General features: G+C 42.9%; 1 protein-coding gene across 1 annotated transcript in view; it reads right to left on the reverse strand.

Annotated features, from left to right (window-relative positions):
• Positions 1 to 16,192, reverse strand: part of LOC114659668 (uncharacterized) — a 119,614-nt gene that overhangs the window by 81,300 nt on the left and 22,122 nt on the right. The window contains exons 2-3 of the mRNA XM_028812269.2: positions 7,844 to 7,986; positions 6,453 to 6,912 (exon numbers count right to left, since the gene is read on the reverse strand). Coding sequence (XP_028668102.1) covers positions 6,453 to 6,912; positions 7,844 to 7,931 — 548 coding nt within the window. The 5' untranslated portion in view covers positions 7,932 to 7,986. The remainder of the gene's footprint in view (positions 1 to 6,452; positions 6,913 to 7,843; positions 7,987 to 16,192) is intronic.

Here is a 16,192-nt window from a genome sequence, read left to right on the forward strand (position 1 = left end):
ACGGTCCTGGAGGGTCGCAGTGGCTGCAGGTTTTTGCTCCAATCCAGTTGCTTAATAAGAAGCACTTATTGCTCAAGTAACACTTCTGCTTCCCTTTAGTTGTCTCGCTCGTTAAGATTTTCAACCCTTATTGCTTATTTTAGCTTTATACAGCTGTATTCTTGGTTTTTAATTGCTCCTAATTAGCAATAAGATGCAAATGACAAAAAGAGAACAGCATTTCTCCATTGACACCTGTGTGTGTTTATCATGCACTATTGGGTTTAATTAAATACTTGGAAGGAAAGTGAAGAGAAAAAAGTGAAGGACTGAGAATTACTCCTCCATTTTAGCCTTCAAATCATTGGGATGATATCATTAGAAAGGGGAAGAAAATCTAAGATATGAGAATTACCTGACATAGCAGAGTTAAAGCACTAACAAGCCATGAAATTAAATTATTGGCAAGAATTGCTTTCTAATTAAGCAACCGGGTTAGACTAAAAACCTGCAGCAATTGCGGCCCTCCAGGACTGTGATTGAGGACCCCTGAATTAGACAGTAGATGTGCAGTCAGAAGGTAGATGTTGTGCATTTACTGGTGTCTTCAGGCAGATTTGTTGATTTGGGTGTTTTGAGCCCTGAAATCAGCATCCCCTGTGGCTCTTCATTTCCAGCTCTCTTAACAGCAGTCCTTTTGTCGGAGCGTGACCCAACGTTTACTTCTAATGCATATTTTGCAGTTCATTTTATTATGAATAGAGCCACCAATTCTTTCAAGTTTACATCGACTCCTACGGAAGCCGAGAGAGGACGTGCAATATCGTTTTTAATTGTTTCCTCGAGATAACGGACAAATTTTATTGAGATCTCGAGAAAACAAAGTTCGTTTTCGCGAGATCTTGATAAAATTTGTCCATTATCTCGAGGAAACAATTAAAAAAATGGAATAATTTTATCAAGATCTCGATAAAACAAAAGATCTTGTTTTCTCGAAATTATGAAATACTTGTATCTGACGTTTATTGTTTAGCTTATTGAAGCCACGTTCTGTTTGAAATGGCAGAAGAGCAGAACTGTATTGATCAGCGCGTCACATTTTTGTTCAAGCAAGGGCTGATGCAGGCTGAAATATGTTTATACCTTAGTTTAGAAAATAATAACATTAATGTCCGTCATTTAAGAAGATGATTAGCAAGGCTTCTGCTGTATAGGCGTCACAATCTAAGCGAGCCTGATGCTAGGAGGCAAAGGTTAAGTTTTGTTTTCTCGAGATCGCGATAAAATTATTCCATTATCTCGAGGAAACAATTTAAAAAAATAATGATATTGCACGTCCTCTCTCGGCTTACATAGACTCCTATGCCATCATCATAAGGGTGAAAAACATAAAGCACACACAGCACCCGTGATGTTCATTCGTGTTTACAATTCATCCGTTGATGCCATTGAATGCCAATATTTAATCTGATGCCACGGAAAGATTGTTCCCTTGCAAAAGATCCAGTTTATTTTTAAAACATGCAATGTGCTCATTGCACACGACACACATTTATACGGCTAATAATATTTTTTTAATAAGATTTTTGACTGTAGACAGTATATCATAAACAGACGTTGGCACCTCTGATCTTTGCTTTTCAAAATCTCCGCCCCTACTTTGAACGCCACCTTCATGAGACGTTGGATTGGTTTAGAAATGTGAGCCATCTAGTTGTTTCCCAGCCACTTTTAAGCACAATTCAGTCTTGGTTGTCTCCAAACATATACAGTGCATCCAGAAAGTATTCACAGTACATCACTTTTTCCACATTTTGTTATTTTACAGCCTTATTCCAAAATGGATTAAATTCATTTTTTTCCTCAGAATTCTACACACAACACCCCATAATGACAACGTGAAAAAAGTTTACTTGAGGTTTTTGCAAATTTATTAATAATAAAAAAATTAAGAAAGCACATGTCCATAAGTATTCACAGCCTTTGCCATGAAGCTCAAAATTGAGCTCTGGTGCATCCTGTTTCCCCTGATCATCCTTGAGATGTTTCTGCAGCTTCATTGGAGTCCACCTGTGGTAAATTCAGTTGATTGGACCTGATTTGGAAAGGCACACACCTGTCTATATAAGGTCCCACAATTGACAGTTCATGTCAGAGCACAAACCAAGACAGGATTGTCTCGAGGCACAAATCTGGGGAAGGTTACAGAAAAATTTCTGCTGCTTTGAAGGTCCCAAAGAGCACAGTGGCCTCCATCATCCGTAAGTGGAAGAAGTTCGAAAGCACCAGGACTCTTCCTAGAGCTGGCCGGCCATCTAAACTGAGCGATAGGGGGAGAAGGGCCTTAGTCAGGGAGGTGACCAAGAACCCGATGGTCACTCTGTCAGAGCTCCAGAGGTCCTCTGTGGAGAGAGGAGAATCTTCCAGAAGGACAACCATCTCTGTAGCAATCCACCAATCAGGCCTGTATGGTAGAGTGGCCAGACAGAAGCCACTCCTTAGTAAAAGGCACATGGCAGCCCGCCTGGAGTTTGCCAAAAGGCACCTGAAGGACTCTCAGACCATGAGAAAGAAAATTCTCCGGTCTGATGAGACAAAGATTGAACTCTTTGGTGTGAATGCCAGGCGTCACATTTGGAGGAGACCAGGCACCGCTCATCACCAGGCCAATACCATCCCTACAGTGAAGCATGGTGGTGGCAGCATCATGCTGTGGGGATGTTTTTCAGCGGCAGGGACTGGGAGACTAGTCAGGATAGAGGAAAGATGACTGCAGCAATGTACAGAGACATCCTGGATGAAAACCTGCTCCAGAGCGCTCTTGACCTCAGACTGGGGCGACGGTTCATCTTTTAGCAGGACAACGACCCTAAGCACACAGCCAAGATATCAAAGGAGTGGCTTCAGGACAACTCTGAATGTCCTTGAGTGGCCAAGCCAGAGCCCAGACTTGAATCCGATTGAACATCTCTGGAGAGATCTTAAAATGGCTGTGCACCGACGCTTCCCATCCAACCTGATGGAGCTTGAGAGGTGCTGCAAAGAGGAATGGGCCAAACTGGCCAAGGATAGGTGTGCCAAGCTTGTGGCATCATATTCAAAAAGACTTGAGGCTGGAATTGCTGCCAAAGGTGCATCAACAAAGTATTGAGCAAAGGCTGTGAATACTTATGGACATGGGATTTCTCAGTTTTTTATTTTTAATAAATTTGCAAAAACCTCAAGTAAAGTTTTTTCACGTTGTCATTATGGGGTGTTGTGTGCAGAATTCTGAGGAAAAAAATGAATTTAATCCATTTTGGAATAAGGCTGTGACATAACAAAATGTGGAAAAAGTGATGCGCTGTGAATACTTTCCGGATGCACTGTATGTCATACACCTGGCATCTGTGAGGCTGCCAACCAACCAAACCTGCACAACTGTGAGATGTGGAGCGAAGGTGGGATTACCTGGAGAAAACCCACATGAGCAGAATGGAAATGTGTAAACTTCACACTGTGAACCCTGGACCTTGGAGCTGGGGGTCAGCAGTGTTAACCACTGCACTGCCATGCAATTACAACAAAACTCATTCAAATTATTTATTCTGTTAATGAATTAAATGGTTACTTGGTATTCTTATCTTCTAATATACAGTATAAAGTTGAATGTGTGCTTGTGGGCTTTTGTGTTTGTGTGTTTTCCCGTCAAACTTTTGCATGGATTCCCCTTTTGTACACAGGAAGACCATAAGCTATTTTTGTTCCATTTTTTTTTCTCCCCTTGACGAACTTTACATAGTGACTGCACCTGCGATTTATCAGGGAAGTGCCAACTGGATTCATTTTCGGGACTTGGCACATTTATGAAATTTCGCTCCCGACGGTAGGTTGAGTCAGTGAACGTTTGGTTTTCCTCCTGAGAAAATGCATCTGGAGAAGTTTATTTCTTTGGAGGAAGTCCGAGTAGGTGTGGAGGGAAAAACATGCAAGTAGGATGGTGGGGCTTAGGCAGCAGGGTGCATGGACAAGGCTGGATGGTGCTCTACATTGTAGGATCACCTTTGAGAACATCTTCCAGGCAATCACAAATTGCAATCAAAGTTATTTGTCAAAATTGTCTGTAATGCCCACCCAATTCCTTCAAACCTCGGTATTTGGAGAAAAGCTAAGTAGTTACCCAAAGGCACTTGAGAAGGCTGTTATCATTGGTACGATGACTAGGTGCTGAAGGCAATTTTTGAGAGTGTAACCACCAGCAGACACCATTGTTCACCAAAGATGATTACCTCCTTCATCAAGTTAGGAAAGAAACCCAAGCTCAGCTGAATTCTAGGAATAGTCTTCTCACCACAGCCTCTGGCTGGCAGATCAGAGTAGATCTGCGCAAGCAGTTAAAAATTTCCAGATTACATCTTGCTTGAAGAAGGGGCCTGAGTTGCCTCAAAAGCTTGCATATTGTAGTCTTCCTACTTAGCCAATAAAACGTGTCATTTTGCTTAAGTTCTCACTACATCCATAATGGCTAACATGGTACAACACCCTAGTGCAGATTACGTAACATATTCAACAATCTGACCAGATGTGATGATCTTTTCAGAGGCCACCAAACGGTTGATCATGCTGGAACTCATAATGCCCTAGGAAGAACGAAGAGGCGAATGAAAAAAAAAAGAAAGCAAAATACCAGAAGGTTGTGGAGAAGTGGTTGGCAGAAAGTCCGTGAGCCAGACAGGGTGGGCTGTCTAGACTTTGCAGGGTGTTATCTCATCTGGGGGATAATGGGAGCTACGAGGAGGAGGGTCATGAGAGCTGCAGAGAAAATGTAACGTAACGTACCTAGTTACACAGGTAATTAAATGGTAAGTACGGCGTAATTAGGGAAAATTAATCTAATGTGATACCGAAATTGGCATCTCAATTCAGAATTTGTTTCTGCCGACTCCGCAATATTATTTGGCTCCCAAAGGCCCCTTGTTGGAAGAACTGGCTTAACTAAAGCTGATGTCACATTAAGCGACTTTTTTGTCATGGAGTGTGTCATATGTCAGATTTGCCAAACGCAGTAGCTGATCTCATTGCTGCACCATTTCAAATCGCAGCCCATGTCACATTTCCCGACTCAGTGCCCATTTTCCCACTCCTTTCTCTGACAACCATGCATGCTGCCTGATGGGGTTGGCGCTCTACGAAGTGTTAACAGCTGCAATGGGTGCAGCAGCAATCTCTACCCTTTAATCCTTTTTCCTATTGTGTTATGGTATGTAAAATATGAGACATCAGACAGACAAGCTACTCTTCCATTCATGAGGTCCACAGTCCCCGTGCTGCCTGACGGAGTCAGCGCTGGTTCCATATTGATGTAGTGTGATGAGTTAATATTTCCAGTGTGTTCTGCAGTAGTCTTGGGCCATATTTTTGTTTTTCCATTCTTTTTTAGTACGGAAAATACGAGATGTCAGACAAATGAGCTTCTCTGATACTTGTGAAGTTCAAAACACACACATTCATCATTTATTATCTCTACGTTCTATGCATTGTACCGCTCATCCGACCCAAGAAAAAATCAAGCCTGACTGATTTCATCTTAGCCACTCACAACCTATCGTATATACTCACGTGTTAAGTCGAGTCTTGAAACCCGAAAAAATCGATTTTATGATCAGACCCCGACGTATACTCCCGTTCAAAAATACGACACTTACATTTTTTTTTTTTACATCTCCTTGCTTCCTCCAATCTCGCACCGGTTTCTAAGACACAGCAAATTTTGTTGCAGCAGCACAGTTACCAATTTCTTTCACCACTACAATGACGTTTTAATTTAAAACCAGCTTCATATTTTCTTTTGATCGAATGCTCCATCGTAGATAAGGGATGCTCTTATGATAAAGGCGTATGAGGAGGTGAGATACAAAAAACACAAAACAGTGAAAACGTCATTTCGGAATAGATCGGGTATTACCGTGTGGTCATGTAGGCACAATACATAGAAAAAAAGGCTGTGTGCTCCGTGGTTACTCTCTCAGGTGGGCATTAGCATATCATAATCATGGACCAATAGCGTGAGTTTTCCATATTCGACTTATACGACCGACATTATAAAATATCGGAAATTATAAGGTAAAATCAAGCCCTGACTTATCCGCAAGAGAACTTAAATGCGATTATATACAGTAGTTTGTCATAGTCGCTGGGTATGTCACATTAGGTGTTCATAGGAGGACACCACCGACTACCACCGACTGGCTAAGATTATGGAAATGAAAGCCACAACTGAACACCACGAGGAAAAGTCATCTAATGTGACACAGCCTTAATGGATGGGTGGGTAGACTTTGTCTCAGTACACCAAAATTACAATTCACACAACAGCCCTGGATGCCATCCCACCAGGTCTGTAAGCCTTGCAAATCCCAATAAAGAAACATCCCAAGTCTCCTTTAAACAACACTTCAAATTTTAAAAGGAGAAAGAAGATGAGTGTTGCTTACCCTCCGGCCATCTGGACCACTGGACTTCTGCCCAGAATCGGCTCTGTGTATTTGGTCAACAATGTTGGATCGTTGCCTGGGCGATGCTCCCGGTCTTGTTTCTGCAGTTTTTCTGTTCCATTGTTATTATTGTTGTTGTTGTTGTTGTTGTTATTACTGTCATTTAATTGGAAATGGCTGAAAGTGGGTCCAGATCCGGGGCTCTTCAGGCTGCTGCTGCGAGTAAAAGATCTCCGATGTGCTCCAGCTCCCATTGAAAACCCATAAGGCCTGGGACCAGCCAGGGAATGGATCCTTTGCGCCGAGGGCACCTCGGGGGACAAAGGTGAATGCTGGGTGGGAGAGGTGCTTTTTTGTCGTGTTACCCCACCACTAAGAATGGCCGCCACACTAAGGGGATGTGGCTTGGGAAGAACGCTGGGCCTTGGACGCTTTGCTGGAGCGGATCCCTTAGCAGCATCTGAAAAAGACAACAATAAAGGAAATTACAATGTTGGCCCATTTCTTTTTTTTTTAATGAGGAACCTGCCCTTCCATTAACCTCCTGAACTTGTCCTTCTTCCAACCGCCTGGACGTGCTCTGTTTCTGCCCTCTTGAAGTGGTCTTCCATTAAACTCCTGCACTCGACCTCTGTAACCGCTTGTGCTTACACCCCCATTAACTTAACATCACTGTCACCTCCTCTGCCTGTACTTCCATGAGCTTCCTGCACTTCACCTTCCACAAACTCTTCCTCTCTTGGTATCTTTCACCACCCCTTCTTATAGGCTCTTGAACGTTCTTGACTGTAGGCCTAAATCTGTTCTGTCCCATCTTGCAGAGTCTTCCTCCATGTGGCATCCCTCCCATGTGATTCCTTCCTATTCCTTTTCAAATGGCCCTGCTCCACTTCGGGCCTCATGAACTTGTTCTTCCATTACTTGGCCTCCTCGCACCCATTATAAATTTTCCTTCCTTTTCTTCCTGATTGTGCCTTTCTTCCAACTACCTGAACCTGAACATCTTCTAACCCAAGCTTCTTCATCTGAGAAGATGTCCAACTTACGAATTCTGTTGCATGGATCCAAGTGGACCTGTTGTCTCTTCCTTCACAGAGCTTGAACAAAATTAGACTACAGTACATGTAAACCAGGTGCATTCTGGGTAAACACATTTAGTCTAAGTAGACTGATCTACCTGTTAAGCCAGCCTTGTTTGGTCACCTCCACATACTGATGTGAATGCCAGTGCTTTCGCATTTGGGGCTTACTTTGATACTCCATCCCCATCAAACCCCAAATGAGGACTTCCAAGCCAGTTTTAAGCAAGTGGACAACTCAAACCGATTCCCTCAGTGCTGCTATCGATTCTTTTATCTGCCACCAAGTCCAGGGAAAAAATCATCTTGTACCTGACTGGAGGGATCCCACACTGGATAGGTCATCCATTGTAACCAGTGAAGCTGCAGCTGGGTCCTGCTCTGATCCCGATGCCATCATTGGCACGGCGTATTGTGCTTCCAGACAGGGTGGCTCACTCAGAACAGAGTCTTATCTGAAGAGAGACAAAAAAGAATTAGTGTCAGTACCAGGTGGCATCAAACCCAGCAAGCAGCGCATCGCAACCTGATCTCCGCTGACCACATCTTTGGTTTCTTCCTTTACTAGAAAGCTGGTTGTTTCCATGTTTGGCCCATTTCTGTATGTTTCTTATTACCTCAATTCCTCCTCTCAGTGGCATACCAGGCTCGTAAATCACTGCTGCCGTTCGGACTCTTCACATATCGAGGCCTTTGTCCACACCTGCATAACTCGCAGAACCCCAAACAGCCTGTTGGGTGTGGACAGAAACTCAAGCAGCACACTCCTTGCTCGTCCGCCCCTCTCAACATATAAGTTGCAGTATTGAAATCCAGAATTTGAATATGCAAACCAGCCGAAAGGCGTGCAGCAGAATGGAGGGAGGGAGGCAGCTGGGCAGCCTTACATGGCTCGCACGCACGTCGCTACAAGTTAGCTCATTCGTTTTGGACGTCCTGCCAAACAAAATAGTTTGAAAATAGAAAGCAGATGTTTGTTTGCATTTCAGTTCCATTAGATTTGGGTTGTGGAACTCAAATGCGCATCTGCCTCTCGTTCCCAGAGAGGACAAAGAAAACGGAAGGAAACGACTTAGTGGCAGAGACTGGCGGTGTTGTCAGCACAACTGAGACACTCTGTAATTATCACCTTGGCCACATAATCAATGGGCCTGCAGGGGTGCCTGTAACGTCCTAACCATCCACCAAATGGTATCAAGGGTCTGCCACACAGACCGCATGCTTGGTTGGGTGACAGACTAGAAGCGTTACATCATCTGCCAACAGTGACCACAGTACCAGCGTCACCCAGCAAGATACCAAGCGCAACAAGGGGCTGGCCGCTTAATATTAATACATTGCAAGTGACACCCAGGCCGCATGCACAGTGGATCTACAGTCTGTGGCAGGGCCCATGATGTCATTTGGCTCAACTGTGTGCCAAATAACATCATGGGCCTGCCACACAGTATTAAACCAGACCACATGTCCTGGGTGGCCACATGCCAGCAATACAACGATCAGCTATTAAGTCGGACCAGAGAACCAATGACTCCCTTCAGTCTGCTAAGTGCTATGATAGCCCAGCAAATCAGTGCCAATAGAGGGCAAACGACAACGAGATCATATGCTAAGTAGGAATAGCTGCCCAGACTGGTAACCATGTCAGTTTTTGCCCAGTGAGAACTTTTCTTTCACATTATAACATTTCTTACTAATGAACAACATAATTCAATTCCATACCAGTGAGGTTATGAATAACCAAGCAGCATTACAGTGGTATTTACACTCTAAACAACCACTTTGTAGCTCTATAGGTACCATCTACACTCAGTAGCATTATGCTACCATCTACATTCCAACCCTGTAACAGTATCACGCCATCTACGCTATGACCTATCATTTAGAACAGTGTGCCATGGAGAGCAGTGTGCACTGTGAGAGCTACCTAGGTGTGCCATGGAAATAATGGGATAGCACACAGGGTCAGAACCTGAGAGGGACAAGCTCCATAGCTGGTCAAGCCCTGTCTGAAGAGGGCAGTGCTACCTGGAGAAGTTGGGACAAAAGCAGCTCTGCAACCACTATGCTGCAGACACAGCAGTTAGAGCAGTTCGGATGCAACTCCTGGCTACTAGAGTCCATCTGCCTGAATGTGTGTGGTCACCAGCGAGTCTCACAGAGCCGGTGGATAGTGGGCATATGAGTTGCCTCTGAGGAAGATGGGGGCGGGCAGAGGGACAAAGCAGCTGGGGATGCGCCCAAAGTGCTCACTAAATGACGCGTCTGCAAATGCTGATCTGAGAGGTGCTTTATTTTTACCAGCTTCCCCAATAGTCCTGACCCTGAGCACATATATGAGATAGAATGCGTTTGTGGTTAGTAAAATAATGGTGAGCCTTGGGATGTTTTTGGTTACACAAAGTGTGCCATCACAAAAAAAAAAGTTTGGGAAACACCGATTTAGCAGAATCATTATGACACCTTTGCTTTGACCAAACACCCAGTAACACCCAGTGGTGTTTACGTTCTAAATAATTATCTTGTAGCTCTATAGTGCCACCTACTGTTCACCCGACTTATCATGGAGTAGCATTACGCTAGCAACTATGCTCTCACTAGTCACCCAGAAACAGTATCACGGCATCTATGCTAGGACCTATCATTCATTAGAATCATTATGACATCTTAGATCTGATCAATAACTCATAGCATTGCAGTGGCATTTACACTCTAAACAATTGTCTTGTAGCTCTATAGTGCCATTTACTGTTCATTCTGACCAAGGATTCAGCAGCATTACACCACCATTACCACTCTAAACCAATCGCTCAGTAACTGTATCACTCTGACTACACTATGATCAATTCCTTAGTGCAATCATTATTACATCTTTGCCTTGACCAAAACACACAGTAGCATTTCAGTGGTAATTAGACAGATGCATGTAGAAATAATTCATGTAAATACTTCTATGCAGCACTAAGTACCTTTCTTCTTGTGCCAAGGGTATGAACTTCGGCAGAAGTGAAACATAATTTTGTAGCACTGTTAAATAACATATCCCAGTGACCCCAGCAGTTTAACGCTATTGGACAGTTTTGAATGGTGCAGGGGCTGCTGGGAAGAAGGTCAAGCCTGTGCACCCTTTAAAAATGGGAATCACCAAGTCACGAGGAATTATGATCGTCTGTTTGTCTGTTCATAACGCTGTTCTCACCTTGTTCGGATTACCCATTGATTATATTGGATTACTGTTCCTGTCTGGATGTATGGTCTGTCTTTTGCCTGCCTGTTTGTGTGCGTTTGTACAGATTGGATAAGTCTTCATCAGCAGGAGTGCTCCCAATCACCTCATCCCAAAACGCATCAGGAAACTGGTAGGACAAAACTTTACATTTGCTTACAGTGAACCATTCATAGGATTTTTTCACTCACCCATCCATCGTTAACTGCCCCTGGTTCAGACATTGTTTATTGTGTTGCTGTTGGATTTGTTATCACCATCAGGGGTACTGGGGAGTGTTGTTGCATTCATATTTTCATTATATTACATGCTCTTTTTCCCTCATTTGATTAATATATTTCAATATTATTTATCAAGTCACTGGGCCAATAACTGTGTCTCTGTGAGTGGGTGTGTTCCTGAAGTTCCCACCATGAAATAAAGAAATAAATCACAGTCTTTCTGAATCTTAGCAGCACCGTGACTGCTGCAACTTATGTCATGATATATTTTTTTTTTTTTTTTGTGAATTGATACATTGCTGGAAATTCAGATATGCGCAAATCATTTTACTTATCTCACGTTCTAACTGGTGATGAGCGAAGCCCATTGAAATCACTTCATTTAGAGTTTGGAGAAATCTGAAAATGTTTGAGAATGTCGCTGAACTCAACGAAATGCATTGACGTCAAAGGGGAAGGAGGAAATCAGTTACATTTGAGTGGATTTCAAAGGAGAGACAGTCCTTTAAGCGTTCATGAGTGCTAGGGAAGCGTCTACCAACTATGCTGGGCTGATTTTTGTGCCAAAAATGTGACCTGACCAGTGAGGCAGCAGTGTTAACCATTGCACCACAGTGCTTCCCTTAGATAAAAGGCATAGAATTAAAAATCAGAACTGCAAAATTTCTTGTAAACAATAACAGCAGGAACAGGAAGCATGAATTCACTATGGCTTGCCCCCTCAGATTCTGATCACACCATTCATTGGTTTTTGAGTGACAATGGGCTCAGCAGAAGAACAGCCTTTATGACGCCACTGTCGAAAGTAAAACATAAAAAAGCCAGACTGAAATTTGCTAAAATGCTTATTGATAAGCCACAATGCTTCTAGGAGAATGTCCTTTGGACAGATGAGACAAAACTGGAGTATTTTGGCAAGTCAAATCAGCTCTTTATGTCCACAGATGAAAAAAGGAAGCTTTCAAAGAAAAGAATACCAGACCGACTGTGACACATGAAGGAGGCTCATGTGATGTTTAGGGGCTGCTTTGCTGCATGTGGCATGGGGTCCCTTGAGTCTGTGCGGGGAACGATGACATCTCAAGACTATCAAGACATTCTGGAGAAAAATGTACTGCCCCATGTCAGAAAGCTCTGTCTTAGTCGCAAGTCATGGATCCTCCAAAAGGATAAGGAGCCAAAACATGCAGAAAAAAGCACCCAAGAATGGCTAAGAACAAAACACTGGACTATTCTGAAATGGCCTTCTTTGAGCAGTGATTTGAATCCTATGGAACGTCTATGGAAAGAACTGAAACATGCCATCTGGAGAGGACAGACCCCCTTCAAACCTGACCCAGCTGGAGCGGTTTGCTCAGGTACAGTGGGCCAAACGAGCCGTGGACAAGTGCAGAAGTCTCATGGAGAGCTCCTGGAATTGCATGTGTGCAATGACTGCAAACTTAGACAACAAAATATTAGGTTAAGGGGTTAAGGGTTCAGACATTTTTTTTGTCCCATTATTTTCTTAGAAACATTCTGTTTAATCCAGACTCTAAAGCAAAGTCAGATTTTTGTTGGATATGGAATAAACAATGATAGGTGCCAATTTCTTTGGCCAGTTCCAAGTTATTTTCATTCTTCAAGGAGGTGTACCAACAAATTTGTCCACGTCTGTCCATGTGCAATTGACTCAGCATCTCCGGTTACAATCCAAAGTGCCTGGTGAGGAATGTGGCTATTCCCTGTGAAGTGAGCTGCAGATTAGAAGTTTGCACAGGTTAGGGGGTTGACATAAGGAGAACAAGAGAGGGTTAGGAAAAGAGGCTCTTATGGGAGGATCAGACTGCAAAATTGGGGAATTTTGTTTAATGTCTGTGACACCCTGTGAAGTGGGAAAGCAGGTACCAGACTACACACCAGCTGTTTTGTGGATCAGGACCGATCAGGATCAGAAATTAGAGATGTTAGACAGGGAGGTACAAGCACAGAAAAGGTTGGATTTCAAAACAAAAGTGTTTCTCATTTTACAGGGGCACATCAAATAGTGTCAGGCGGGCTTACTATACTGTCCTCACTGAAAACAGAAAACAAGCTCACTCAGAATAACATGAAGGACATCTGGAATGGACCAGGCATCATTGCTGAACTCAGGTAATCTAGGGCTAAGATGCTAGAAGGGGATGTAGACAAAGCTAACACCCTGAACCAATTTTTTAATAGATTTTCCTTCCCACTGCCACCTTCATCCAATGGCCAGTCTCCCCACGCTGTGTCTACTATGTCAACAACTCCTACCAGGTCAACTGGAATAGCCAGTGACGAGTCCAACTCTGACCATCAGTGTGAGTTATCCATAACTGACAAAACCAGGAAAAGAGACAACTGAAGAAGCTACACATAAGAACTCAAGGACCTTCAGCTTTTCCTAAGACCTGTGCTGACCAACTTTGTGGTGTTCTCTGTCACCTGTTCAGTCTGTCCCTAAGGTACTGCTGTAGAAAATATCCTGCATTGCTCCTCTTCCAGAGAAGACTGGTGTCTCTTCACCTAATGACTACAGACCAGTTGCACGTATGTCTCACATGAAAAAGACCTTTGGAGAGGCTGGTCCTGGACTAAGTGAGTCCTCTTGTGGTAGACCACCTGGACCCACTGTAAGCTGCCTATAGGACAAAGATTGAAGTGGAGAATGCAATGATCCATCTGCTCCATAAGGTTGGACAAAGCTGGCAGTACTGTGAGGATGATGTGTTTTGATTTCTCGAGGGCCTTCAGCACCATCCAGCCATCCCTGTTAAGGGGTAAACTCAGAGATCTGCAGGTGGATGAGCCTGTGGGGTCCTGGATGATGGACTATCTGTCAGGTAGACAACAGTTTGTGAGACTCAAGCACTGTGTGGGCAACACTGGAGCACCATAAGGAACATAACTGTCTGCTTTACTCTTCACTCTGAACACCTCAGACTAGAAATATAACAGCAGGTCAAATCACTTGCAGAAATTCTCTGATGACTCTGCACTTATGGGGTCTATCAATAATATGAAACAGAGGAGAGGAGTCAGGTGGAGAACTTTGTCTCTTGGTGCAAAGAGAATTGTCTGCATCTTAACAGCAGCAAAACCAAAAAAAATGGCCATTGACTTTTGCAGCACCAAAAAGACTCTCACTGTTCAGGAAGTGGATGTTGAGGTGGTCCACTCCAACAAGCGCTTGTAAGAAAAGAAACAAGAACAATAAATGTTTATACAGTATGCAAAAACTGGCAGTTTTCCCTCAATAAAAAATGCAGACGGGAAGATACTACACAAAAGCACAGTCCTACCAATAGCAAGATCCATCCATCCATCTATTATCCAACCCGCTATATCCTAACTACAGGATCATGGGGGTCTGCTGAAGCCAATTCCAGCCAACACAGGGCGCAAGGCAGGAAACAAACCCTGGGCAGGGCACCAGCTCACCGCAGGTAGCGCACACACACACACACACACACCAAGCACACACCAGGGACAATTTAGAATCTCCAATGCTCCTAACCTGCATGTCTTTGGATTGTGGGAGGAAACCGGAGTACCCGGAGGAAACCCATGCAGACATAGGGAGAACATGCAAACTCCATGCAGGGAGGACCCGGGAAGTGAACCCGCGGCACCTAACTGCGAGGCAAAGAAAGATCCACGAAAAATATTTACAAAAGAGGAAAATCAGTGTATGTAAGACAAAAAAGTGCACCAGAATCTCAACTCATATAAATATTTCCGCCAGAACTATACTACTAATAGGATATATATATATATATATATATATATATATATATATATATATATATATATATATATATATATATATATATATATATATACTAGCCATGTGCGCACAACTACGTTGCGCGTGTTAAAGTTGTCTGTGAAGGGCTCCCTGTTTAAGCGCGGCTGCCAGTCGTGAACTGGGCCCTTCGTCGCACAGCATTATGATTTTTTATAAGGGAAACAAAATTACAAAACAAAACCCTTGGACATTGATTCGATAGGAATGGCCTACTCGGAATCACTGTTCGAATAGTAATTATGTGGTGGTATAGGAGCATTTCTGCTTCTCTCCGTTCACAGTTCGTCTCGTTTTCATGACGCTGTCGTTTCCTCTCACGATCTCTTCTCAACCTTTCTCCAATCTCGCAGGTTGCTTTGTGGCAATCCAAAGAGTAAGGCAATATACACGGAGCAATGGTTATAAAAGGGGACACATAGGTATCCAGGCTCTTTAAAGCATAAATAGGGATCACTTCACTGACATGTAAGCAAGCCAGGGTACAACAGTGAGAGGCGCAGCACTCGCCGGCTACAACGTAACAATAATAATTTCCGGAACGTGCTGTTGTCATTCATTTTACCTACTCTCTTTCTTTCATTCATATGTTACGTAGGCACGTACCTTTTATCTTCGGCAATCTCATTCTCTAACCAGGCCTCAGGAGCTAACCAGCGTAACACTGTCCACCACCCCTTTCGTTATTCCGGCACATTGTTGACATCCGTGAGTAACAACAACGTACTAAACTGGAAGGTGGTCTACGCATGCGTGGAATTCGCGGACAAACAAAGATCAAGATCCAAATGAAGATTATATATAAAGATTAGTTAATTTAAAGCACACCAATTTGTTTAGTTTGAATGTCTGTGTTTTGAGGTGTGACTGGAGTACTACAGTCTTCAGTAGTAAAAGCCTGGAGGAGAATCTTAATGCAATGCCAATGTTTTAGCTGTCTCTCTACTGCCATCTAGTGCTTCTTCTTCTAATTCATTCACGGACGAACAAAGATCAAGATCCAAATGAAGATTATATATAGAGATACAGTATATATATATATATATATATATATATATATATATATATATATATATATATATATATATATATATATATATATATATATATATATATATATATTTATATACAGGGTGAGTCAAAATTATGTTAACATTTGAGTGGCGGAAACAATTTATTCACAAAACATACTTCTTATGTGCAAGATGATTTACAGGAATGTCTCAACCTGTTCCGCATCAAGTTCAACACAAGTATCAGACGTAGCACATAAATTGGCCACAAAAATTGTATATAAGTATATACATAGCAGTATCATTAGTGTTGACATAATTTTGACTCACTCTGTATATGTATATATGGTACAAAAAGAAAATATGCACAAATATAAGGCAAAAGGCTCTATG

This window comes from Erpetoichthys calabaricus, chromosome 10, assembly GCF_900747795.2.
Source record: "Erpetoichthys calabaricus chromosome 10, fErpCal1.3, whole genome shotgun sequence".
Classification (NCBI taxonomy): Eukaryota; Metazoa; Chordata; class Cladistia; order Polypteriformes; family Polypteridae; genus Erpetoichthys; species Erpetoichthys calabaricus.